The sequence below is a fragment of the Poromitra crassiceps genome (assembly GCF_964638095.1).
Source record: "Poromitra crassiceps genome assembly, chromosome: 27".
Taxonomy (NCBI): Eukaryota; Metazoa; Chordata; class Actinopteri; order Beryciformes; family Melamphaidae; genus Poromitra; species Poromitra crassiceps.
This window is the reverse complement of record NC_139650.1, coordinates 14820836-14848096: the sequence shown is the minus strand read 5'-3', so window position 1 is coordinate 14848096 and position 27261 is coordinate 14820836. Positions and strand designations below refer to the sequence as shown.

The 27261-nt window shown below is 43.7% G+C and overlaps 1 protein-coding gene across 1 annotated transcript in view; it reads left to right on the top strand.

Annotated features, from left to right (window-relative positions):
* Window positions 1-4817: 4817 nt before the first annotated feature.
* Window positions 4818-27261, top strand: part of LOC310799059 (vomeronasal type-2 receptor 1-like) — a gene marked incomplete at both ends in the record, with an annotated part of 29730 nt that continues 7286 nt past the window's right edge. Inside the window, 9 exons of the mRNA XM_083661625.1 lie at window positions 4818-5102; window positions 6789-6912; window positions 15794-15923; window positions 21181-21399; window positions 22202-22380; window positions 22958-23070; window positions 23309-24103; window positions 24330-24557; window positions 24693-24816. Of these exons, the coding sequence (XP_083517751.1) occupies window positions 4818-5102; window positions 6789-6912; window positions 15794-15923; window positions 21181-21399; window positions 22202-22380; window positions 22958-23070; window positions 23309-24103; window positions 24330-24557; window positions 24693-24816 (2197 nt within the window). The remainder of the gene's footprint in view (window positions 5103-6788; window positions 6913-15793; window positions 15924-21180; window positions 21400-22201; window positions 22381-22957; window positions 23071-23308; window positions 24104-24329; window positions 24558-24692; window positions 24817-27261) is intronic.

Genomic DNA, 27261 nt, shown 5'->3' with positions numbered 1-27261 from the left:
TCATAGGGGTCTTCCTGGTCTTTGGGCAAAGTTGAGTAAAAGTCAGCTAAGGGGACAGCAGAGTACCTAGTACAGCTAAAATGCTTTCTGAGGAGACCATAAATCATGTCAGGGTGAGCATAAACATCAATGTTGCTGTTTCTAATGCCAAACTTAACCACATCCTTAGCCTTTCCTCTTAAATGCATAAGGATTTCCTCAGCTTGTTCCTCAACCCTCACATTAGTCTTCTTAATGAACGTTCTCATCAGATCTTCCCATTCATATACTGTGATTGAGTCTGAGCCACCCCCTACAAAAGATGGTGGTTCCTTAACCTTTCTCTGTGTAACCAAATGAACCCGGGATGCATCCATCTGACTGGGCTGACTCAAAGTGCTCGCTACATTTTGTGTGGCAGTAGAACTGGGAACCACTGTGTTGTGTGGCTGTATGCGTGACATGATGCTGTCAGCTAACTGATGTCCTATCTCCTGAATGACATTCCTCATCTGGTCAGCTACAAACTCTGAATTGTCACTAGCAGAATTTGGTGTAGATGTGACCTGAGGCATAGGTGGGCTGGTGTGATGGTCAGCTACATTACGGACCCTAGCACTAGGAATCTCCTCCAATGAGGGAATACTAACACCTGGAGTGGGACTATCAACTGAGAAAAGGATGGGAGCATGCATATATCTGCCCCTGCCAACACCCATGGGTGTGCTAAACTGTGACATATTTCCCAAAACAGTAGTCCACCCCAATAATGTGGATATCAACAGTAGAAAAATAGCAAATAATCAAAATGACAAAAACAATCTTTAGGTTGTGTGACACGTCACTGGTATGGCACACACAATTATCTGTGTCACTGTGACACCCTGTACTGTGTACAGTAATGAGCTTCACTGCTATGCTAACACGTAAACTGTACCCACAAATACTGTGTACTGATGGCCTCATGAAGTGATGTGGTAGGCAGGGCGGTCACCGGTCCGACGAGAAGTCACGGGTCACTGGCACCAATGTAACTGCCTTATACCCGTCCCGCCAAGAACACACACAGAGGCGTTGGTTTGGATGATGTGGTACTTTAGTGAAGCTGCAATGGGTTGATTCAAGACACAAATCCTATGGTTAGCACCTCCACTGGTTCTGACTTCACAGCAGAGTGCAGGAACGGCTATCTCTAATACATATTATCTTATACATTCTCATAGTTTTTACACTCTCATGAAATGCATTACAAGATATGACTTTAAACATTGTGTTTACAAGGGTTTTAACAGTATATCTTTTTAACATGTGATCGTATAGTGGTTTTAACTGGGTTTTTAACAATAATGCTTTTACAATGAATTCAATACAATCTGTTTTAACTTGTTTTTAACCTGCATCATCCTTTTTATCGTTTTTATAAAGAATGAAATAAGAAAATACAAAAACATAGACGTCTGTGTGCAGCTACAGTATACTGCAAGCATTTTCAACCAAAATAGATAATAAGATGAACAAATGGCGCCCTCTAGCGGTAACCAGAAAATACAGCCCGCAGCAACGTGGCTGCTCTGCAATGGCGGACTTTACAACCACACATTTAGTCTTGTGAAAGTCTGACTTAATAGATACAAAACATTTAGTGCAACAACAAGTACCTGCAATGGGTTGATTCAAGACACAAATCCTATGGTTAGCACCTCCACTGGTTCTGACTTCTACCGGAAGAAATAATATTGTTTCAGTATCAAATACGTAGTGCATCTAACGTGAGTTATATCAACAAAACGAAAACACACAGGAACAAAATATCAACTGCTGTTACAGGACAGTGTATCTTACAGTAAATCTCACGTTAGCTTTAGTGCAATTTATAATACTTTTACAGAGCAGCATCAGATGCGACTTACCACAGCAGAGTGCAGGAACGGCTATGATAGTCACATGACCCGGTCAGCTTTATAGACTTTCCAGCTACCAATAGATGGCGCCAGCTAACCACTCATCGCAGGACGAACTATACAAAGATATTTTAGCAGGCATTTCACAATAAAAGACTACGTCTTTCTTCCACCTGTTACATATGTATGTACTGTACGTAGAACTGTAGTCGAGTCCGCCTTGGCCGAGTCCAAGTCCACATCGAGTCATTGGTGAATCGAGTCCGAGTCTAGACCAAGACCGGGGGGGAGTTGTGGGGGTCGAGACCGAGTCAAGACCGAAACCGAGGGGGGTCGAGACCGAGTCAAGACCGAGACCGAGGAGGGTCGAGACCGATATAGGCATCCCACGTGCTACGTGCGCTCGATTCCTAGGCTTGCCTGCCCTGCAGCTCGCATACGCAGCTCGCCTGCTATGCGGCCTCGGCTGCTGCGTGGCCTCGCCTGCTCTATTGGGGCACGCGCATGCCCGGGTGTGTGTGTGTGTGTGTTGCTCACAAAATGTTATTGCCCTTAAAGGAGAATTCCTGTTTTTTACACCCCAGACCTTATTTCCAGCTTAAAATATGATGTTTTACTCACCCAAATAACTTTGGTTTCATTCTGATCCCCCAGAAGATATCCAGATCCAAGTAGAGTCCTGGAACTGACCAAAACAGGCGTAAATGGGGCATACGTCGTTCACAGTGTGAATAATGTATTTTCTGTCACGTTCATTATGGTTGTTGGCTACACAACACAACAGACGGAGTCAACTCTGACCTGCCCTGGATGTGCTTATGATCTTCTTCTGTGGTTTTCTCTTCTTCTTCTGTTACCAAACAGAAGCGCTTCTCGCTTCTTCTTCAGAAGCACATCCGGGGCAGGTCAGAGTCGACTCCGTCTGTTGTGTTGTGTAGCTTAGCAGCATGCTTAGCATATAGATATGATCTGATTTCACGAACACACTACAACACATGCATGCGGCCATTACACACACTCATGCTGACGGTGGCCGGTGAAATATGTCCTCTGCATTTGACCCATCCAGGCTTGTCCTTTCCTCCAAGGGGCAGGCCAGGAGCAGTGGTCGCTATTTCTTTCCAGCGCCCGGGGACCTTCATTGGACCATCATTGGACCAACTTCAGATGTTGTCGTCACTGGTCGGATGACGATCTTCTGCATGTTTTTAGTGGGGGGTTATGTACGGAGTGTATCATGTGATGGACACCCGGACAGCAAACAGAGCAGGCTGTCGGTAGCACGGAGGTTCGTTACATCATGTTCTCATAATTATATAACAAACTACAATGAACCGTGACGTGACAGAAAATACGTTATTTACAGTGTGAACGACGTATGCCCCATTTACGCCTGTTTTGGTCAGTTCCAGGACTCTACTTGGATCTGAATATCTTAGGGGGATCAGAATGAAACCAAAGTTATTTGGGTGAGTAAAACATCATATTTTAAGCTGGAAATAAGGTCTGGGGTGTAAAAAACAGGAATTCTCCTTTAAGTTTACATGCGCACACATGTGGGTGTGCCCCTTTTTACATCAGTGCCTATGACATCAGATGATTTTCTCTTATGACATCACTGATGATATCTTCAGTCTTATTACATCACTTATTACATCATCAGTGGTGTCACAATGTGTCCTATAACATCAAAAATGTAAACAAACAAACATTGCCAACTTGCTCCTTTTTATAATAGATAGATATGACAGTGTGTATGGAGTACATAGAGAAATTCCACAGGACAGAACCAGACAAACTGATAGGCTTCCTAGCCCACGTGGAGATGAATTACCTTCTGGAGCAGCTGTCTCCACAACATTACAGGGTTGCAATTCATCGGTTCATTCAAAGTTGAAGTTGATCGGACGAACGGTTCTCAAGTTAAACCAAACTTTTTGTGTTGCCAGTAGGTAGCGCTATGACTATGCGTATTTCCGAAATTGAGTACCTCACTCCTTCGGTTTCCCAGCAGTTTGAAGTCGATCGGATGAACGGTTCTCGAGAAAAAACGCTTTTTTAGATACAGCCAAAACTTATTAAGAACTTTCCAGTTTTGCACCTCCCTCCTCTGTCCTGTCCTCCCTGTGGAGCCATGGAACATCACTGTTCATGACTATTTGTCATGCTTTAATATCTATAAATACTGATGCAAGCTCTTCTCTGCTCCTGTTAGGGCACATCTGCTGCTGCCCCACAGTTTGTCTCTTAAGGTCTTTATACACGCACCTTTTTTTCAGATTAATTCGGACGTCAATAATATTTTTCAAAACTATATCAGTCAATGCAAACCGTGCATACCAATGGCGAAGTTTCGCTGAGCGATATTGCAGCGTTTATTTTTTTCGGACCAGGTTAGATTTTTGAGAAATTCGCTTTGGCTTGTACATATCTGTTGTTGTGATTGACAGGTGGGTCAAAATTCGCATCGCAATTATTGTTGTGTAATGAATGGTCTTTAGTATGATGTCCACCCAAAGGTGGCCAGAGCAGGGTTGGGCGCTTCTGCATCTGCTGCTGGTGGCATCTCTCTCTGGGGCTGAGGAGCCGGTGTGTCGGCAGATAGGGGAGCCAGAGATCCCCCAGCTGTCTAAGAATGGGGACATGATTTTGGGTGGAATCTTCTCTTTCCACAACAGCTGGAAAGGCAGACATGACACGCACACGTACATGAACAGACCACCGCCACTGCAGTGCACAAGGTAGATCACACTGTAGCAAGCTGTTTGACATAAGTAACATAGAAAAACGTGTAGAAAACGATAAAAAAAAGGTTTACCACAGATGTGAAATAAGAAATGTTTCGGCATATATTTTCGCTTTTAATTGTGTTTCATTTCAAATACTGGCTATAACACCAACTATTTATAACTGTCTGGGTCAAGTTTGAGTTTCAGAATGTTCCAGTTTGCTCAGACTATGCTCTTTGCCATTGAGGAGATTAACAACAGCACAGACTTGCTGCCTGGCATCTCTCTGGGCTACAAGATCTATGATGGATGTGGCAACAGTGCAAGGGCAGTAAGGGTGGCACTGGCCTTGGCTAATGGTAATGAGGATATATCCACAGCCTCCAAGGCACCCTGCACCAGACCAGCCCAGGTGCAGGCCATTGTAGGATCGACCGCCTCTTCTCTTTCCATGGCAATATCCACTGCCATCGGACCTCTTCATATCCCAATGGTGGGTGGCAGTTTTTTGTTTGTTTGTTGTTGTTGTTGTTGTTGTTGTTGTTCCGTGTGTGTGTGTGTGTGTGTGTGTGTGTGTGTGTGTGTGTTTTTTTACAAATGTATAATCATATACTGTAATCGACCTTGACCACAGTTTGATCTATTCATGTTGTTTTATTTTCCTGATAATATAGTAATTATTATACTGCATTTTTTCTGACTGCTCACAGTAAAGGCAGTTTGAAGAGAATTACTGCTAATGTGCTCTATATTTTCCTGTGTACATTGTTTTAGAATTTGCATGATCATCTTGGGAATATCATTCCTTTCTACTCCCTAGATCAGCCAATGGGCCAGCTGTGCTTGTCTCAGTGACAAAGTCCGGTACCCATCCTTCCTCAGAACACTACCCAGTGACTTCTACCAGAGCAGAGCTATGGCCCAATTGGTCAAACACTTTGGCTGGACTTGGGTTGGCGCAATTAGGAGCAATGATGTTTATGGCAATAACGGCATGGTCATATTCACAGAGGCGGCCCAAAAGCTGGACATCTGTCTAGAATACTCTGTAGCCATATTTAGAACAGATCCACCAGAAAAAGTACAGGCAATAATTGACATTATCAAAGCTTCCACTTCGAAGGTGATTGTCAATTTGCTCTGCCCCCCTGATTTGGAAATACTAATAGATGCGATGGCCTCCCACAACCTGACTGGGTACCAGTGGGTAGGCTGTGATGGCTGGATTGTTGATCCCTACGTGGCAACTATGAATAGACAACACCACATCCTGGATGGTGCTATAGCGCTGTCCGTCGCCAAGGTCCATGTCACAGGCTTGAGAGAGTTCATTTTGGATGTAAAGTCACTCAATTCATCTAGTAATAAATTGTTCACAGAATTCTGGGAGACAATGTTTGATTGTAGGTTCAAGCAGACGAAGGGCTCAGGAGGGAATCAGAGATACTGTACAGGGTCTGAAGATCTGTCTGGGCAGCAACACATTTTCACTGATATGTCATACATGCCCTACTTTAACTGTATGTATAAAGCAGTGTATGCTGTGGCTCACGCACTACATAGTGTTCTTGGCTGTAAAGAAATATGTGACAATAAGGTACAGCCAGATCCGTTCACGGTGAGTTGAACACTGAAGTCTGAATGATAGTTCAACATTATGTGCTTCACATGAACTTTTTTGTTCTTGTTGGTTTTGTTTTTTGCTTTAAACATTTTTAACAGTATTTAACAAATTGTTGCATGTCCATCATTCTGCAGAGATAATACGAGGTGGTTTACATTTAATGGAATAAGTAACGTAATATCATCTGCTTAGATTTTGCAGCACATAAAAAAGGTTCAGTTCAAGACAAAGGAGGGGGAGGACGTTTACTTTGATGAGAATGGAGACCCAGCAGCAAAGTATGACATTATAAACTGGCAGCCGGACGAAAATGGCAATGTGGAGTTTGTCACCGTTGGTCTTTACGACGGATCTTTACCTGCAGAAAAACAGCTAAATCTCCACACTAAGTCCTTAATTTGGGCACAGAACTCAGAACAGGTTAATATTCTATAATGATTCATGGATTGTTAATTTGCAGCATTATTGTATCGTAATGTCGATTTGATCAGAATTCCAAATGTAAAGATAACAGCATATCAAAGTGTATCTCATACTGCTTTTTTGTTCATGCAGGTGCCTGTGTCAGTGTGCAGTGAGAGCTGTCCCCCAGGAACCCGTAAGGTCCTACAGAGAGGAAAGCCGGTCTGCTGCTATGACTGTATACCATGTGCTGAGGGAGAAATCAGCAACACCACAGGTATGCTAGTGTATTATTAAATGGATCAGAGGATAATGTCTGTAAATTTAATATCAGCAATCAAATAAATGTTCAAATATATTACCAGTATTTATGTTTATATAGCCTACCATACAATTCATAGTAAAAATGGTTAATCATCAATGCATTTGAATATCAAATTTGGTTTAGGGTTAGGGTTAAGTCTTGTTCAGATTGATAAAAAATGGCATTATGAATAGCATTACTGTATGTGATTATAATGTAAACATTTATTGTTTACATTGTTTTTTTTAATAATTTTATTTAAATAAATTGTTTAGCAATTTATCAATTGGTTGTAGATAACAAACAACCAATTATGAATTTTTACTACTTGCTTAATCCTTTTCAGGGTCACAGGAGAATGGAACCTACCCAAGCAAATATTCGGTGTAAAATTATGTATAAATGAATTATGCAAATAAGCCTACATTCTCCCTCCTTATTCGCAGTCAAATACACAATTTCTTGCATGGCGAAGATGATCACATTTGGCCTACCACCACGACTTTAAAGGATATACTGGGGACCTGGTTGCATTCGGAAACGTTATTTCGGTCGATTATTTCTCCCCTTTAATAATACCAATTGGTATTGTATTTTATATCGTTGGAAAGCCTGATTAGCCACCTTTACAATGAGGTACAACTTGTAAGGATCGTGCATTCGTGGAATGAGCAACACAGCTAAACGTGTGGGTAGCGCCCCCAAAAAATTACGTACAGTAAAAAAATTGTTTTACATTTAACTGAGTTACCAATTAACCATCCCAATTTAGCAAACAAACCAGTAAACTAGTTATCAAAATTCCAGACATACTTTCACTAGTCTGTGTGACAAAACGGGATCTGTCTATCTGCCTAGAAATAAATAACAAGTGCAAAAACCTTGAAGCGTCTTGTGGCCCTTTAGGCAATATTTTGGGGGTACCTCAACATCACGGCTAATCATTTTCAAATGGTCCTACCCCTACCCTACGTCACCCACATCCCCACAGCTACTCCCCTTACCCACCCCTTGATTCCCAGCTCTCTATGACATTCCTATCCCTAGCTATGGCCCCGCCCCTTCCTTGACACCTCTCCACCGCGTTATTTCGAAACCCACCGTGGTTAAGACAAAACCACGCCCTGTGCCCACCTACGCAGCAGTCAAGCGCCGGGATTGGCCAGGAGCAAGTCTTTTGTCTTCTTTTGACAGCTCGAATCCCCCACACCACAAACACTGCATGGCACGCAGCCCAGCGATTTCATGAACCAACTGAATTGCTCTTGATAGCGGACATTGAAATTAATTATGGTCACATACCTTCCTTAGTGTATTAACGCTAATGAAAACGTAATACAAGCTTTTAACACATTTCCCACACCACAAACACTGCGCCCAGCCCAGCGATTTTATTAACCAAATTGCTCTTGATAGCGGACATTGAAAATAAATTACTGTAATATTTAACGTAACACGTAACACAAGCTTTTAACACACAATCGATTTCTAAACATATTTATTTCAAAATATCATTGTAAAATTCAGGGCTTTAGCCAAAGCTTCAATAACAGAGCTCAGCTGACAGTTTAACCTGCAAATGAAAAATATAAAATAAAAAATACAATAGGCTACAGCACATAGGCCTAGCTTCTTCTTTTTTGGCACAGCTAAAGTCCCAACAATCTACAAAAACATGCAATAATATAAAATCATAGATACAAAGTTGAATCATACACAATAAATACAACCAAAAATAAAGGGTTAGCCTTCCCAATGGCCAAGAGCAGCATCTGTTATTCTGGCCTCATAATAAGCACTGAGGCGGGTGGTCAGAAAGTCAAATAACTATGGTACATTGTATGCTTTGGTGCGATGTAGGATTTTGTCTTTCAATATCCTACAACGTTCAATATCCTATGTTGGTGTTGTTGCTACTCACAGGAATGGTGTCCCTGTAACAGAGAGCCCAAATGAGCATGGGCGCCTGGCCAATCCCGGCGCTTGACTGCTGCGTAGGCGGGCACAGGGCGTGGTTTTAGCTTAACCACGGTGGGTTTCGAAATAACGCCTCTCCACCCCCTCCCACCACCCACACCCCCCTAGCCACCCCTCAAATGCAGACCCTCTACAAAATTCCTATCCCTAGCTATAGACCTGGGCCCGTATTTATCAAGCGTCTCAGAGTGCCATTTTAGTCCTAAGTGCTGAGAATTTGTGAAATTTAGTCCTACTCTCACACTTAAGAATAAAAGCTTTTTATCAACCTTCTTAAGACTAGGAAACACTCCTACTCCCCCAGCTATTTAGGAGTCCTCAGGAGGTGTCCTAAGTGGTTAGGAGTTGCCAGCAGGGCAATGTTGACCAGTGGTGTAGTCTACCTTTTTTCAGAGGGTATACTGACTCTGACTGACATTTCCCACGGATATTGTCGTGTTTTTCTTTCATGGCTTGACAGAAAAAGTATGCCTTCACGCGCCTAGTTGGCTTGAAAATAGAACTCACGTAAAAATCGGCGCAGCTCAGGCAAGGCGTGGGTACACGGAAGGTTCACGTTGAGGCGCCCTGTGTACACAGCCTCATTGACTAAAAAGGACGCCTATTTAAAAGCGTGGGTAAAGGCAAGGCTTGGGTGCTGTGTGTGAACGTAGGGTAACACACAGAGCGCACAGGGTGAATTTTATAAATGGAAATTGAAAACGATACATATCATAGCGCATTTCCCAGTGCGCATATGCAAATCTGAGTCATTTCGCAGTGTGTATACGGCGTATACCTGCGTATCACGTAGACGACACCACTGATGTTGACATCATGGCATTCAGGAGACAGAGACGTGCACGAATCTTCTCCACTAAGCACAGCGTGTCATCCTCCATCCAATTCGGCTTTCTTTTGGATTCCATGTTTTCTCATCATACAGCCTATAGAACCTGGCTGTATAGGGTAGTCAATTGACAGCACACCAGTTTCGAGTCAGTTGTGGGATTAGGTAAATTGGGTGGATTAGGAAACATTTAGCCTATTCTTGAGTCATTTTCAATGTAGGCTATCTTGTATTATTTTGTTGATAATTTCTTCTGAAATTATTGGTGAATATATGCTACCATTGTGCATTTCACTGTTGAATCATCTCTATTTAGGATATTCGTGCATAAGGGATTCCATTCAGCGATTGGCCATTCCTGTGTACTTGGAATTGCGTCATCAACATTTCCCTTTACGGCACACACACCTGTCGTAAATCAGCTCTGAGATTGACACTTAGGATTCAGTCCTACACCTCGCTGAAAGAGGGAGTGAGATGCATAATAACTGACTTTTAACACATTGAGTGCCAGCCATGTTTTCAATCCTGTGGGTAAGTTGTGCCAGGGGTGTTTTTGACGATTCTGGCTCATTTTAAAATCGGCGAGGATTCTTTTCTGTTACGACTTCGTGAACACCAATCATCTAAAAAGAACTAATAGAATGTGTGCTTTCTCTGTCTAAAAGAGTTAGTTTGTAGAGTTAGTAGTTATGTAGATATTAGCCGTTGAATACAGCATGGTTTTGGCCTCTGGGAAGGAAAGCTGAGATAATCGCAGTTTTGTGAAATTCAATCAAATAGCCAGAACAGTCACTTTAACCATTTATTTTTGGCATCAGTGAGACATCAGACATCTGAACAATAGTTGTTTTCAATAATGGAGGAATAATACCATAATAAAATAAATAAATGTCAAAATAAATACAAAACAACAGCAGACCACAAGGTCACTCAGCTTTTTTTTTTTTTTACATGTTTTTTTTTTTTATAGGTTTTTTCAGTTCGTGATCAAACCGGTTTGGGCTCGTACACCGAATCCAGAACTGCTCCAAAATGTAATGGGTACTTCCTTGGCCCATGTTACACCCATCCACAAAGTTACATGAAAATCAGCAGGTACTTTTTATGTATTCCTGCTAGCTAGCAAACAATCAAACAAAGAGCAAAAACAATCCCTGGCAGGTTTTTTTTTTTTACAACCCATGCCTACTCAGCGCCTGCTCCGCTGAGCAAGGTTCTTGTTTGAGTGGTACTCCTCATAGCAGCTACCCCTGTGTAATGAGACCCCACATTTGACACACATGTAGCGTGACTCTCTTCTAACCTTTTTCTTTGCACACATGCTACACCTCCTCGTTGGGGTATCTTTTTTGAGTGTGGGTGGTATGAGGACCATTACATGGCCTGCTAGATTGACCTCCAGCCTGCATTGAGGGTCCAGGTATGGTCGCCGGGGTGGTTGGTCACTGCCCCCCGCCCCCACCTCCTCCCCGCCACCCCCCACCTCCTCCCCGCCAGCCCCCACCTCCTCCCCGCCACCCCCCACCACAGGTCTGGTCCATGCACCGACAACACTCAATATGAAATCCAGCAATGTTTGACACTTTCTGTGGCGTTTAGCTGGGTGTTTAGCTTTGTACAGAACAAAGGCGTTATAAAAAGAGATCTGAAACATGTACATGACAAATTTGAAGGGCCACCTGGCTGTCTTCCTGGCAAACGGATAGTATGCAATGTTCTGATCCAATCTGTCGACCCCATTCATGTACTTGTTGTAGTCTGCCACACACTTGGGTTTTGTGTGTGCGACCCTCTCTCTGCTGCCTTTCTGCCTGACCTGCACCGTCTCCATCGTGTCGTCGTGCAGCGTGGAAACCATTTTCACGATTCTTTTATCTCGCCAGGCCAGAACCATGGTGCCACCATTGTGGCGCATGACCGTTTCCCCCAGCTTCACGGTGTGGTTGGTGACCATGGTAGCAGGTGGCTCGCCTCTGTTCTTCCTCAGAGTGCCACAGACATGTGTCTGACACTCCAGCAGCTGTGCACACATTCCAACAGAGTTGTAATAGTTGTCCATGTACAAATGGTACCCCTGCCCTGCCAAGTCCCCGAGGAGGAACTCCACCGTCTCGCCTAGGGTGGACCGCTCACCACAGTACGGCTTCATGTTGTAACAGTAACCTGTCTGGGAGTCACAGAGGATGTAGGACTTTATCCCATACTTTGTTGGTTTTTGTGGGTTGTAGACTTTGAAGGCCAACCGCCCACGCCACAGGAGCATCCCCTCATCAATACTAATGTTTTGACTCGGTGTGAACATGTCTCTGAACTTTTCTAACAGGTCGTTCAAAACTGGCCGGACCTTGAACAACTTGTCTGCACCATCAACATCAAAATTGTCACTGAAATGGAGGAATCGTGTCAGGAGCTGAAAGCGGTTGCGAGACATGGTTCTGGGGAAGTGGGGGGTAGCAGTCAGTTCATTTGTGGTCCAGTACATGGCCAGTTTAGGCTTCTGGACGATCCCAGTGAGGAAGTATAGTCCCAAGAAGCTCTTGAGTTCTGCCACATCAGTGTCCTTCCACCTCCCAAGCCTCGAATGTGGCAGAGCCTCGCTCACCTGACTGATGCACTGGTGTGCATACAAGTTAGTTTGGACAACAATAGCCTGCAGCAGCTCATCGTCCAGGAAGAGCTGGAAAAAGTCAACTGGTTCAGCAGCACCACCACTATGATGACCCGGTTCAGCTGTGAAGGGGATGTGGGTTGGCTCCCAGTCAACTCCACTCCAGCCTGGACCTGCAGGCCGTTTCCCTCTTCCAGCTCCACTGCCACAATCTGCAAATTATAGAAATACATAATTACCATAAAATAGTGTTTTTTATATGTGTGGTACTGAATGCTGGCTGGAACCTGTGATGTGAAAATAAACCTGATTCTGAGGTGTGCTCTTACCCATTTTCCTGGCACCAGAGGCTGCAGCACCAGTACCGCTACAGCTGGCTGCCTCAGGCTCATCTTCAGACTGTTCAGAGTCTGAAATAAAAGTAAAATGAATTGACTGACTGCTGGCTTTTGTATAGTCATAGTAATTACATTTCCACAAGTTACACAAGTCATCTCAAACATCGTCTTACCACTGCTCTCTGGAGCTTCGCTCCTCGACGGGGCCCACTCCTCCTCAGAATCCTCCGCGTCTGGAGAAGACTGGAGGTCACTCGACTCGGACTCAGTCGTGAGCCCTGCAGCCGCAGCCGCGACATGCAGAGGCTCACCCCGTTCATCATCCGAGACCTCGGAATCGGTCTCCGGCACAAGCTCGTTTCGGACGGAAAAGAAATCAAGCAGTGATCTCTGATCGGCCGATCGCTTGCGTGCAGCCGCCGAAGACCGCTTGCGTTTGGCCGGCATGGCACAAACACGCCACCCGCTCCCAACTAAACTGAAATAAAACTACTGCTACGACTAGCTAAAACTGAACTGAAATAAAACTACTGCTACGACTAGCTCAAACTGAACTGAAATAAGGCTAATCTACCGGCTACCAACTCGATCAAACTGAACTAGAATAAACTGAACTAGAATAAAGGCTAAATACTAAAATGAACTGACGCTAACGCTAAATGTGCTAAGCTAACTACAATGAACACTAACTGTAACTACCGCTAACTATCTATCTAAACAAAGTCTTTATAAAGACTATACTAAACACTACTACTGTACTAACAACTAAATCAACTACGCTAACCAACTCGCTCTAAATCTGACTCTAAATTGCTAAATTGCTGAAATTCTCTATATATAAATCGCTATGTAATTCTGTCTCTGTCTACTCGCTCAATCTTACCTACACAACCCGCTGATCAAAGAGCCCGCCTTCCCTATATAGAAATCTTTGTTAGAGTACTTCCGGGGCAGCGGGAGAGGTCGGATCCACATTCACATATTGCCCAAGGGCGCCAGCTAGTGGAAACCACTGAAAAAGATCTAAGACGAGTAAACTCGGCTCTGGCACTTAAGCGTTGGATTATGTAAGACGAATTATTTCGGCTATGGCACTTAACTCATTCACTGCCAACAACGTATGAACACGTTTTCAGAATCCAGCTGTTCCCTGCCAACAACGTGTTTACACGTTTTTGGCATCGATTTTTTTTTTTTGACGGTGGGTTGTGCATCTAAGCCTTTTACATCTCTTATATAATTATTGGAGCCACCGAACGTTTACAACCCATTCCACCGACCCACTAAGTGGCAACAGTGCTCTCCTTGCTAGAGGAAGGAAAGCATTTTTTTAACTTGTCAAGCCATTCTCAGCCCAGCCATTCTCCTTTTCGCGCTGATTGCTGGCGATGCGGGATTGCAAATTTACATAATAGATTCAGCCGATCTACTATGATCGGGTGATAGATTACAGGTGGACGAACACACTTTGAAACACGCAGCATAAATATGACCAGAATCGCAAAAGCTTCTCTCAACCAAAACTCCAAACGAGTGAGTCCATCCCGACTTCCTCAAACAGCGGCTGTGCAGACAGGCACAGGAGAGCAGCAAAGCACTGACTGGTGACAAGCTTGTCCGCCCACGGAGGGCGGAGTTGAAGCAACTCGAGAGGGAGGGAGAGAGAGAGAGAGAGAGAGAGAGAGAGAGAGAGAGAGAGGGAGGGAGAGCAAGAGGGAGGGAGAGAGAGAGAGAGAGCGAGAGGGGGAGGGAGAGAGAGAGAGAGAGAGCCAAAAATGAATGGTTAAAGTGACAGTTCCATCCAATTTCACAAAAAGCCGTTTATCTCTGAATATTCTTTTTCACGCTAAAACCATGCTGTATTCAACTGCTAATGCTTACATAACTACTAACTCTACAAACTAACTCTTTTAGACAGAGAAAGTACACATTCTATTAGTACTTTTGAGATATTGTATGTTCACAAACTCCAAGCTGAAACGAATCCTCGGCTCTTATAAAATGAGCCATAATCCTCAAAAAACGGCTTGGCAGAAGCTATCTACAGCAAAAAAAAACGTCTGGCAGTCAATGTGTTAAGGTGTTAAGTGCAGCTTTTAGCTGGGAATTTTTTTGCTCATAAGTGTACTCTTAGCAGTGTTCTTAGGAGTAATTCTAGGAAGCTTGATAAATACGGGCCCAGACCAGCACATCCGGGTAATTTGCAAAACTTGAAGGCCGCGCCCCTTTTTAGGGGATAAAACAAGCCACTCGCGTTGACTTCAATGTAAAATAGCAGTACCCAAAACATCTATAGAAAAATAACAGAATTAATTTCCTTTATAAATGACCCAAAGACACCATGACATGACAATATATTTCAACTCGGCCGGCCATAGAATGCGCAAGATACATCGACACGAGGTACTTGCCTTATATGAACGCTGTATCCAGTTTCCACCAGGTTACATGCATCGTCCACATTGACGGTGTCACGCCTACCCTATCGCAGACCTTTTTTTTTTTTTTTTTTTTTATTGTTAGTGAAACTATAACAACACAGCAACTCTTCGGCATATCTCTATGAAATTAAACCGTTTTAAATAGTTTGTTTGAAGTGGTTTCGGCTTCTTGTACCGTCGTTTACTATGGTGGGTTTCCCCTAAAAAGGGGTGCGGCCTTGGAGCTGGATGCTTGAAGACGCGACGCAGTTCTGGTCTATGGTCCCTTTTCCATAGCCCCACCCCCTTCCATCACCACCCACATTCCCAAAGTGACTCCGCCTACCCACTCCTCAAATCCTGACTCTCCACGACCTTTCTATCCCTAGCTACAGCCGTTTATCCCTAGCCCCACCCCCTTCCTTGCCCCCACGCCCTCCCACCATCCATATTCCCATAGCCACTCCCCCTACCCACCTCTCGAATCCTGACTTGAGGACCTACCTATCCCTTGCTATGGCCCCTATTGCCTAGCCGCACCCCCTAATTGTCTATGAGTGACTGACTGAGTGTCCTGACTTTGGTATCTTCTGACCTTGGCCTGGCCTGCTGCCACTGCCATGGGAAAATAAGGGACCTACTCAGGAAATGTAATGTCTGTTTTGGTTTTTACTTGCAGATTCCATCACCTGTGAGCAATGCCATCCTGAATTCTGGTCAAATGAGAAAAGAGATGACTGTGAGAAGAAGGACACAGAGTTTCTATCATATGAAGAGATTATGGGGGCACTGCTCACAGCGGCGGCCCTGTTAGGAACATGCATGACCGCTATGGTGGCTTTAATTTTCTTCAGATACAGGAACAGCCCCATAGTCAAGGCCAACAACTCTGAGCTGAGCTTCCTGCTGCTCTTCTCTCTTGCTCTGTGTTTCCTGTGTTCTCTGACCTTCATCGGCCGGCCCACTGATTTGACCTGCATGCTGCGACACACAGCATTTGGGATCACCTTTGTCCTCTGCATGTCCTGTGTTCTGTTGAAAACTATAGTGGTGTTACTGGCCTTCAGGGCTACACTTCCAGGGAGTAATATCATGAAATGGTTCGGCCCTGCTCAGCAGTTACTCAGTGTCCTGGCTTTCACTCTCATACAGGTCCTGATTTGCATACTTTGGCTAACTATCTCTCCTCCTTTTCCTTTCAAGAATCTTAAACACTTTAAAGACAAAATCATCTTAGAATGTGCATTAGGCTCAGCTATAGGCTTCTGGGCTGTGTTGGGGTATATAGGAGTCCTGGCTATGCTATGTTTCGTTCTAGCTTTTTTGGCTCGGAACCTGCCTGATAATTTCAATGAAGCCAAATTCATCACCTTCAGCATGCTGATATTCTGTGCGGTCTGGATCACCTTTATCCCTGCGTATGTCAGCTCTCCAGGAAAGTTCAGTGTTGCTGTGGAGATATTTGCAATTCTGGCCTCCAGTTTTGCACTGCTAATCTGTATTTTTATTCCAAAATGTTACATAATCTTATTCAAGCCAGAAAAGAATACAAAAAAGAACATGATGGGTAAAATGCCATCAAAAGCATCATGATGAGTGCATATAATATGCATAGTAGAATGACAAGAACTTGTTTCAATAAAAAGACATTTCATTCATGAATGCAATAGGGTACCATTATGATTAACTGTGGTTGGGTCATTATCGGAAAACTTGCCATTTTATGTATCTCGAACAACAATCCTCTGTAAATCTGAATAAACAATAATTAAATTATATTGTACCAGATCAAGCAACATTTGACTTAACAGAGTAAAAATTAACATTAAATGTGTTAAGAGCATAAATGGTTACAAAAGCAACTTTTTCATTAGAAATTATCGTTTTGATGTAGGTTATTCAACCCTCTGAATCTCCCCCAGCACCTAAATTGGTAAATATAAGGTTGCAGCAAGCCACAATAAGCACCCCTTTCATTTTTTTGGAGGAAGAGGAATTGGCTAACACATAATATTTGTTCTGAAGTCTGTGCACATCCCTGCATCAAGTGAGATTCACTAACCATAGCAACATCCACTTTCTCCCTTCTCAAAAAGTCTAGAAAGCTTGCTCATTTATGGGGTGAAAGCCTCTGGCATTAAAGGAACATAATTTTAACGTAGACATTCAAGTAATGTGAAAATTAAGCATTATGCAATGAGCTGAGACAATAAGAACATAATATTGTTGTTGGTGAAAAAGGACCTGCATCACCCCCCCCCCCCCCCCCCCCCCTCCGACACAACACACACACTCTCTGTTAGAGAACAAGCCAGTCACACACAAGTCCCAAAACCACACACACACACACACACACACACACACTTGAGTAATTTATGTCCACAAACACAAGTATGCAAAGGACATAATCAAATATTGGCTGTCACTCAGTTATGTGGTTATTTATTTTAACTTCAGCTCGGGACAGCGTTGCCAGACGTACGATAATTATCGTATCTGTACGATAATTTCGACCTCTGTACGATGTACGATCAATAATCCCAAAATCCCCCAAATGTACGATAATTTCATCATTTTGTGACACTCAGTCGAATCCTACGTATATCACTCTATCTGTTTATACATCTCTTCACGCAACGTCTTTGCAGCCAATAAGTGCTTGAACGTGAGGCACATGATGTGAACGTGAGTCATGATTGGTTGGGAGGGAGAAGGAACTAGAACCCGGCACGGCCGCGCACAACCTGAAAACCATAAACACAGACAGTCACAGTAGGTGCGCGTCACAGAGCAGAATGCGGGAAGATACGGGGCGAGTCTTGGAAACTATCAAATAAAACATAAAGAAAACGAGTGGTGCCGACCAGGAGGAACGTGACGACAGGGGAGAGCCGGGAGGGAAGCCGCCTGGACAGCCGAAAAGTAAGTACAGAAAAACACATGTACCCTGACTGAATGGGAAAGTGACACTTTATTCACTGGCTGGCTCAAAGCTGTTGCAGGCTGTGACTCTAAAGCTTTTTGTTGTTGTTGCAACGCAGGCTGGGATCAGTGTTGAAAAATCATGCCAAGTCCAAAAAGTAGCCTGTGTCACAACGCAGTCCCCTCCGACATCGGCGCGCCAGCGCAAAAATGATCATTTTGACCCTCTGGTACGATAATTCAACATTTGCCATCTGGCAACACTGGGAACAAGACCACGCCTCAAGCTCACATTCAACTTCCGGGTTCCACACTACTAATAATACACGCCTATCACAACCTCTCCCTCTCTGTCATGGCTCAGTTCTCTCATCAGACCAACCGTGCTGCTCAGCTAAAGGCTTTCCACACTAGTAAACTTCGGCAAACGCTGTCATTTCAATTTCAAAACAATCAACTTACCATGGATACCGAAACACGGATCAATCCACCCGATTCAGACTGTGACCCATAACAACGTGGTTGCAGCAGCCGGAGTCCCAACAGAAGTCAACGTTGCTGAACTGAACCAGTTTGCTCCAACTCCAACCAGGACCCAAGCCTCCTCCTCTTCTCCTTCAGCGAGAGCATTAACAGACCTGTCAACCTGCATGCTTTTCGGAGCATGCATGCATTTTTACATCAAAGTACGCTGGTACGCTATCCCTGGCATCCACAACGCGCACTGCCCTCGTCCTCCATGCGTCAGTCCACGTCCATAAACAGAGCCAATGGCCACCGCAGCTACATCGTTTCAGCCCATCCAGTCAACTGGAAGTCATCAAATCACTCAACAACAACAACAAACACCGCTTCTGGGTTCACGAGTTCACCCGACGACACCATCACGTGATGCAGCAGGGCCAACTTAGCACTCAGCAGCCCCTAGGTCAGCAAGCTCACAGCTGCTGCGAGACAGCTACAGCCCAGTTCGTGACGTATCCTTACCCTCTGTTCTCGTCTCGTCGGCTTTCCTTCCTCTTCTTCTTCTTCTTCTTCACTAACAGCAGGTCGCAACCAACGTGTACAGGTGCATACTGCCACCTACTGTACCAGAGTTTTATATGTTTTATCTCATGTTAGAAAAAGAAAATCAGAGAATTTCAAAAATTCACTTGCAAAAACCCAAGTCTGAAGGAGGGCTGGCCTTACCAGTGTTCAGACACTGCTATTGGGCTGCTAATGTTAAGGCTTTAATGTTTTGGTGGCAGGGGATTCCTGGTAATTTAATTCTCGGGGCCCCCCTGTGGCTAAAAATGGAGGCCAGCTCTATTGCAAACTCCTCCATGTCAGCCATGTTATTTTCTAAGCTAGAGATGCCTGGGGCTTTAAGGAATTTGTTTTGTTGTGAAAAACTCGATCAGAATCCTGAACCAGGTCAGGAGAGTTTTGAATATACCAGATGTTTCTGTCAACACACCAATTTGCTTTAATCATTCTTTTCTAGCTCCATGGTCAGACAGAAACTACCATGCCTGGAGTGAGAAGGGGCTGGTTTCCAACAGAGACCTATATATAGATGGTCATTTCACATCCTTTGAACTTCTGAGGGGGAAATTTGAGTTGCCCAACACACATTGGCTCAGATATCTACAAGTTAGACACTATGTTCGATCCAAGATTTGTGGCTTTGAAGTTCTCCCAAATGAACATGTTTTTTTTTAATGTTTTGTTGAGCCCCCCTCACTCCCGGCATATTATTTCTAGATTTGTGTATCTGTTTGTTGACTGTATCAGGGCCTCCACTGAAAGGATTAGAGAGGCATGGCAGGAGGAACTTGGTGTTGAATTGTCTGAAATGATATGGGACAGGAGTCTATCTGTGGTCCAACTCTGCTCAATCAACAGCAGACACCAGCTGATCCAGTTTAAAGTCACTCACCGACTTCACTATTCCAAGTCTAGGTTGCACAGGATCTACCCTTCTGTCTCACCACTATGTGATTGGTGTCAAGAGTCAGATGGTACACTGTCACATGCTTTTTGGTTTTGCTCTTCACTATCTGGATTCTGGGCCAAAATATTTGGGCCTATGGCAGGGGCGTCCAACTTTTTTTGAATGGGGGCGAGATTAGATCATGTGAAAATACTGGAGGGCCAGCTGCTTCTCGCATCATATGGGTTATAAAAAACAAAGCAAAAACAAACCATACAATTGTACTTTAAGGATTTTGTTTACCGTCTGAAAACATTAGTTCCGCCTGCGTTGTTCCTACTTGGTGTTTGTCTACAAACTGTATGATAGTGCTGTCATCGTTAGGTGAGGTCATCGTTAGGTGAGGTCATCGTTAGGTGGGGTCATCGTTAGGTGAACGGGGAAATAAACACGCAAGAGGAACTTGCTTGATTAACCAATACTGTGTGGAGGGCCACATATAGTATATTCTGAGAGACAAGCCGGGGGCCACTTAAAATTGGTCCGCGGGCCGCAATTGGCCCCTGGACTGGACTTTGGACATGCCTGCCCTCAGCTAAGTTTGGAGGCAATGTTGTCCAAGTTATGGCCATTTAAAATTGAAAACATTGCCGTAGCGCCCCCCATACGCGCAACTTTTTTCTTTTTGTCTGGCAAAGTTTGGAGACGATCGGAGCAACGCGGTTAAGGCGCAAGGCGTTGCTCCCCCATTATTTTTCAAATTACTGCAAATCAGACCTTCAAATACTGAATGCAAAAACACCACAATTTGGTGTGTCTGAATAGGCTACTCATAACATACTGTGAAAACTCATTAATAACTTTTCAGCTTTGCACCTCCCTCCTCTGTCCTGTCCTCCCTGTGGAGCCATGGAACATTACTGTTCATGAATATTTGTCATGCTTTAATATCTATAAATACTGATGCCAGCTCTTCTCTGCTCCTGTTAGGGCACATCTGCTGCTGCCCCACAGTTTGTCTCTTACACGCAAATGTCCCCCCCTCTGCGATTAATTCACACATCAATATTTTTCAAAACAGCGAGGTTTCGCTGAGCGATATTGCAGCATTTATTTTTTCAGACCAGGGTAAGACTTTCAGAAATTCGCTTCCGACGTGTACATATATCTTGCTGTGATTGACAGGTGGGTCAAAATTCACATTGCTCTTGGTGTGTAATGGCCTTTAGTATAATGTCAGAGCAGGGTTGGGCCCTTCTGCAGCTGCTGCTGGTGGCATCTCTCTCTGGGGCTGAGGAGCTGGTGTGTCGGCAGATAGGGGAGCCGGAGATCCCCCAGCTGTCTAAGAATGGGGACATTATTTTGGGTGGAATCTTATCTTTCCACAGCAGCTGGAAAGGCAGACATGACACCTACAAGGACAGACCACCGCCACTGCAGTGCACAAGGTAAATCACACTGTAGTAAGCTGTTTGACATACTGTAAGTAAGATAGAAGATTGGAAAAGCTGGGTTAAGGTGACCAGACGTCTCCGATTTTCAGGGACAGTCTCCGTTTTTGGGGACCTGTAGCTGTCCCGGTAAAGTTCACCGAACTGTAAAGTTCACCTGTAAAGTTCATACCATGGAACTTTCCAACCACAAACTAGACACCTAGGGCAGTTAGGGCATGTTTGGCTTTCCTAGGTATATGTATTTATATGTATGTATGTATGTATATATATATATATATATACAGTATACTGTATACAGTACACACACACACACACACACACACACACACACACACACACACACACACACAATAAGAACATAAGTGCTTACCATTCAATGGCGAAAAAATTAAATTCTTAACAGAAATCTCCAAATGTATTTTTTTTTATAGCAAATCACAGCATGCTTTTTTCTAATGTTGTTCCTCAAGGTCTGGGTGTCTTAATGTGGTATTTTGGAGGGATATCAGTCAGCCTGCACCATGGTTTATTACAGTAGTTACATGGTCAAAATACATGAAAACGGAATTGACCCCCCTTTTTGATTTCATAATGATATTGGATATTTCTTATCCCCGATATTCATTTCAGAAATCTGGTCACGTTAAGCTGGGTAGATATCCTAAATGGATTAATTTTGTTTTACCACTTATTAAATAAGAATTGTTTGCTCATATAGTTTCACTTTTAATTTTGTTTAATTTCAAAGACATACTACTGGCTATAAGACCAACTATTTATAACTGTCTGGGTCAAGTTTGGATTTCAGTGCGTTCCAGTTTGCTCAGGCTATGCTCTTTGCCATTGAGGAGATTAACAACAGCACAGACCTGCTGCCTGACATCTCTCTGGGCTACAAGATCTATGATGGATGTGGCTCTATTGCAAGGGCAGTAAGGGTGGCACTGGCCTTGGCTAATGGTAATGAGGATAACGGTATTTGTTTATTTGTTTATTGAAAAGGATCCCCATTAGTCTTCACTAGACCACTAGTCTTCCTGGGGTCCAGACACATTACACATTACATTATAAGCAGTAGTACACATTACATTATAAGCAGTAGTACACATTACATTATAAGCAGTAGTACACATTACATTATAAGCAGTAGTAAAATGCAAAACAGACTAAAATGCAGTAGAAGATAAGAAATAGTAAAATACAATGAGCACAAAGGATAATTACAGAAAAGAGTAAAAGCAGTACAAAGACAAGATAGACAAAAGCTTGGCCAGCTAGTCCTGTAGCTAATAAGCCAAAGTCCTAGAAGTTTTACTATTTTTATTTGCTGTATAATTTCAGCCTCTATCAGTAAATTCAGTTTAGGATTGTGTGATCATTTATAATTAGAACCAACAATTATGGACTTTGTTTTTGATGTATTAAGTACACTTTTTGTTTTATTTGTCTTTATCCATATGTAAATAATGTGTTTATATATATATATATATATACATGTATATATATATATATATATATATATACACGTACATACATATATATATATCCACAGCCCCCAAGGCATCCTGCACCAGACCAGCCCAAGTGCAGGCCATTATAGGAGAGACCTACTCCTCTCCTTCCATGGCTATATCCACTGTGATTGGACCTTTTCATATCCCATTGGTGGGTAGGTTTTGTTTGTTTTGTTTAAAGTATAATCATGTACTGTAATTGACCTTGACCACAGTTTGATCTATTTATTTTGTTTTATTTTCTTGATAATTATTATACTGCATTCTTGACTGCTCACAGTAAAGGCAGTTTGAAGAGGATTACTGCTAATGTGCTCTATGTTTTCATGTGTAAATTTTTTAGAATCTGTGTCCTCATCTTGGGAATATCATTGCTTTCTACTCCCTAGATCAGCCATGGTGCCACCTGTGCTTGTCTCAGTGACAAAGTCCGGTACCCATCCTTCCTCAGAACAATACCCAGTGACTTCCACCAGAGCAGAGCTCTGGCCCAGTTGGTCAAACACTTTGGCTGGACTTGGGTCGGGGGTGTTAGGACCAATGATGATTATGGCAATAACGGCATGGTCATATTCACAGAGACGGCCCAAAAGCTGGGCATCTGTCTAGAATACTCTGTATCTTTCTTTAGAACAGATCCACCAGAAAAAATACAGGCAATAATTGACATTATCAAAGCTTCCACTTCCCAGGTGATTGTCACTTTCCTCTCCGACATTGATTTGGAAATACTAATACAAGAGATGGCCTCCCACAACCTCACTGGGCACCAATGGGTAGGCACTGAGGCCTGGATCGTTGATGCCTACATTGTAACTATGAATGGACAACACCACATCCTGGATGGTGCTATAGGGCTGACCATTCCCAAGGCCCATGTCACAGGCTTGAGAGAGTTCATGTTGGATGTAAAGTCACTGAATTCATCTAATGAATTGTTCAAGGAGTTCTGGGAGACAATGTTTGATTGTAGGTTCAAGCAGACGAAGGGCTCAGAAAGGAATCAGAGATACTGTACAGGGTCTGAAGATCTGTCTGGGCAGCAGCACATTTTCACTGATATGTCACTCATGTCCATCTTTAACAATGTCTATAAAGCAGTGTATGCTGTGGCTCACGCTCTCCATAGTGTTCTTGGCTGTAAAGAAATATGTGGCAATAAGGTACAGCCAGATCCATTCACGGTGAGTTGAACACTGACTGATTATTCAACATTATGTGCTTCACACACACACACACACACACACACACACACACACACACACACACACACACACACACACACACACACACACACACACACACACACACAATATTGTTTAATTAATTGTTGCATGTCCATCATTCTGAAAAACTAATACACAGTGGTTTACATTAATGGAATAAGTAACATAATATCCATCTACTTAGATTTTGCAGCACATAACACAGGTTCAGTTCAAGACAAAGGAGGGGGAGGACGTTTACTTTGATAAGAATGGAGACCCAGCAGCAAAGTATGAAATCATAAACTGGCAGCCGAATGAAAATGGCAGTGTGGAGTTTGTCACCATTGGTCTTTACGACACATCTTTACCTCCAGAAAAACAGCTAAATCTCCACACTAAGTCCTTAATTTGGGCACATAACTCAGAACAGGTTAATATTCTATAATGATTCATGGATTGTTAATTTGTGGGATTATTGTATCGTAATGTCGATTTGATCAGAATTCCAAATGTAAAGACAACAGCATATCAAAGTGTATCTCATACTGCTTTTTTGTTCATGCAGGTGCCTGTGTCAGTGTGCAGTGAGAGCTGTCCCCCAGGAACCCGTAAGGTCCTCCAGAAAGGAAAGCCGGTCTGCTGCTATGACTGTATACCATGTGCTGAGGGAGAAATCAGCAACACCACAGGTACTCTAATATTACTTAATGGAATGCCTTTAAATTCAATATCACCAATCAAATAAATATTCATAAACTAGAAAAGTGCACTCGGTGGAGTTCAGATCTCCGCCAGGCCCGCATTTTCCCCAACGCTGACCCATAGATACATGTGTATATACATGTATGCTCTGCTGTTTATATGTAGATTGCATTATGTGTTGCTGGTTGGATGACACACCGGAATGTTTTGTTAATTATTGAATGTTGATGTATCTTATAATCGTATGTAGGATGGTCAATTGTCGTGACACAAAAATGAAATATTCATTCATACTTATTGTTAATATTGTGTGTAATTGATTAATTTGAAGGTTTATTGATGATGAACTTGTAGACCTAGAGTAGGCATACGACAGGGTACCAAGAGAGGAGGTGTGGTACTGTATGAGGAAGTCAGGAGTGGCTGAAAAGTATGTGAGAGTAGTGCAGGACATGTATGAGGGCAGTGCGACGGTCGTGAGGTGTGCAGTGGGAGTGACTGAGGGGTTCAAGGTTGGGGTGGGATTGCACCAAGGGTCGGCCCTCAGCCCATTCTTGTTCGCAATGGTGATGGAGAGGCTCACAGACGAGGTCAGGCAGGAGTCCCCGTGGACTATGATGTTTGCAGACGACATAGCAATCAGTAGTGAGAGCAGGGAGCAGGTGGAAGAAAATCTAGAGAAGTGGAGACATGCGCTGGAGAGAAGAGGGATGAAAATAAGTAGAAGTAAGACAGAGTATATGTGTGTGAACGGGAGGGAAGATGGAGGGGGGGTGAAGATGCAGGGAGTAGAGGTACCAAAAGTGGAGGAGTTTAGATACTTGGGGTCAACCGTGCAGAGTAGTGGGGACTGTGGCAAGGAGGTAAAGAAGAGAGTGCAGGCGGGGTGGTGCGGGTGGAGAAGGATGACTGGGGTGATCTGTGACAGAAGGGTACCAGCGAGAGTGAAGGGAAAGGTCTACAGCAGGGTAGTGAGACCAGCCATGCTGTACGGTCTAGAGACGGTGGCACTGACAAACAGGCAGGTGGCAGAGCTGGAGGTGGCAGAGATGAAGATGTTACGCTTCTCTCTGGGAGTGACAAGGCTGGACAAGATAAAGAACGATTACATCCGAGGAACCGCCCATGTTGAGCAGTTCGGACAGAAAGTGAGAGAGGCAAGACTGAGATGGTATGGACATGTGCGGAGGAGGGAGGTGGGGTACATTGGGAGGAGGATGCTGGAGATGGAGCTGCCAGGAAAGAGGAGGAGGGGAAGGCCCAAGAGGAGGTTCATGGACGCAGTGAAAGAGGACATGCAGGCAGTGGGCGTGACGGAGGACGATGCAGAGGACAGAAACCGATGGAAACAGATGATCCGCTGTGGCGACCCCTGACGGGAATAGCCGAAAGAAGAAGAAGAAGATTGATGATGAACTATGCCCCGTCATTCATGTTCATTCAGGCATATTATGATGACAGTGGTGTGGGGGCCCAATTGTAAGATGTCGCATAGGGCCCCAAAAGGGCCAGAAACGGCCCGGGGCAGGGGGAAAACTGAAGCCACTCGCCGTTGACTTGTTGGGAAAAAAGCTGAATGGATTTTGTTTATAAATTATAACCAGAACGACCTCACCGCGGATATATGCCTCTGCCAACAAGTGAGCAGTCGACATACTGTACATGTCTGTCCAGACTTTGACGTCTGAGCCAAATGTGAAGACATTTTGTCAAGGTGTATGATATGGCGTTACCGAACTTGAAAATTACGTTTGTGAGGTCACAGTGACCTTGACCTTTGACCACCAAAATGTAATCAGTTCATCCTAGAGTCCAAGTGGACGTTTGAGGCAAATTAGATGAAATTCTGTCAAGGTATTCCTGAGATCTCACGTTAACGAGCATGACACGAGCGGTCGTGATGTCAGTGTAACCTTTAACTTTGACCACCAAAATCTAATCAGTTCATCCTTGAGTCCAAGTGGACGTTTGAGGCAAATTGAAAGAAATTCCATGAAGGCCTTGTTGAGATATGGCGTTAACAAGCTTGAAAATTGCATTTGTGAGGTCACAGTCACCTTAACCTTTGTCCTTTGACCTTCGAAATCTAAGTATTTCATGCTTGAGTCCAAGTCGACGTTTAAGCCAAATTGGAAGAAATTCCTTCAAGGCGTTCCTGAGATATTGCGTTAAAGAGTTTGGAAATTGGGTTAGTGAGGTCCCAATGTCCTTGAACTTTGACCTTTAACCACCAAAAGCTAATCAATTCATCCTTGAGTCCAAGCCGACGTTTGAGCCAAATTGGAAGAAATTCCATCAAGCTGTTCTTGAGATATCGCATTAACGAAGTTGGGAATGGCGTTCGTGAGGTCACAGTGGCCTTGACCATTGACCTTTGATCACCAAAATCTAATCAGTCCATCCTTGCATCCAAGCCGATGTTTGACCCAAAT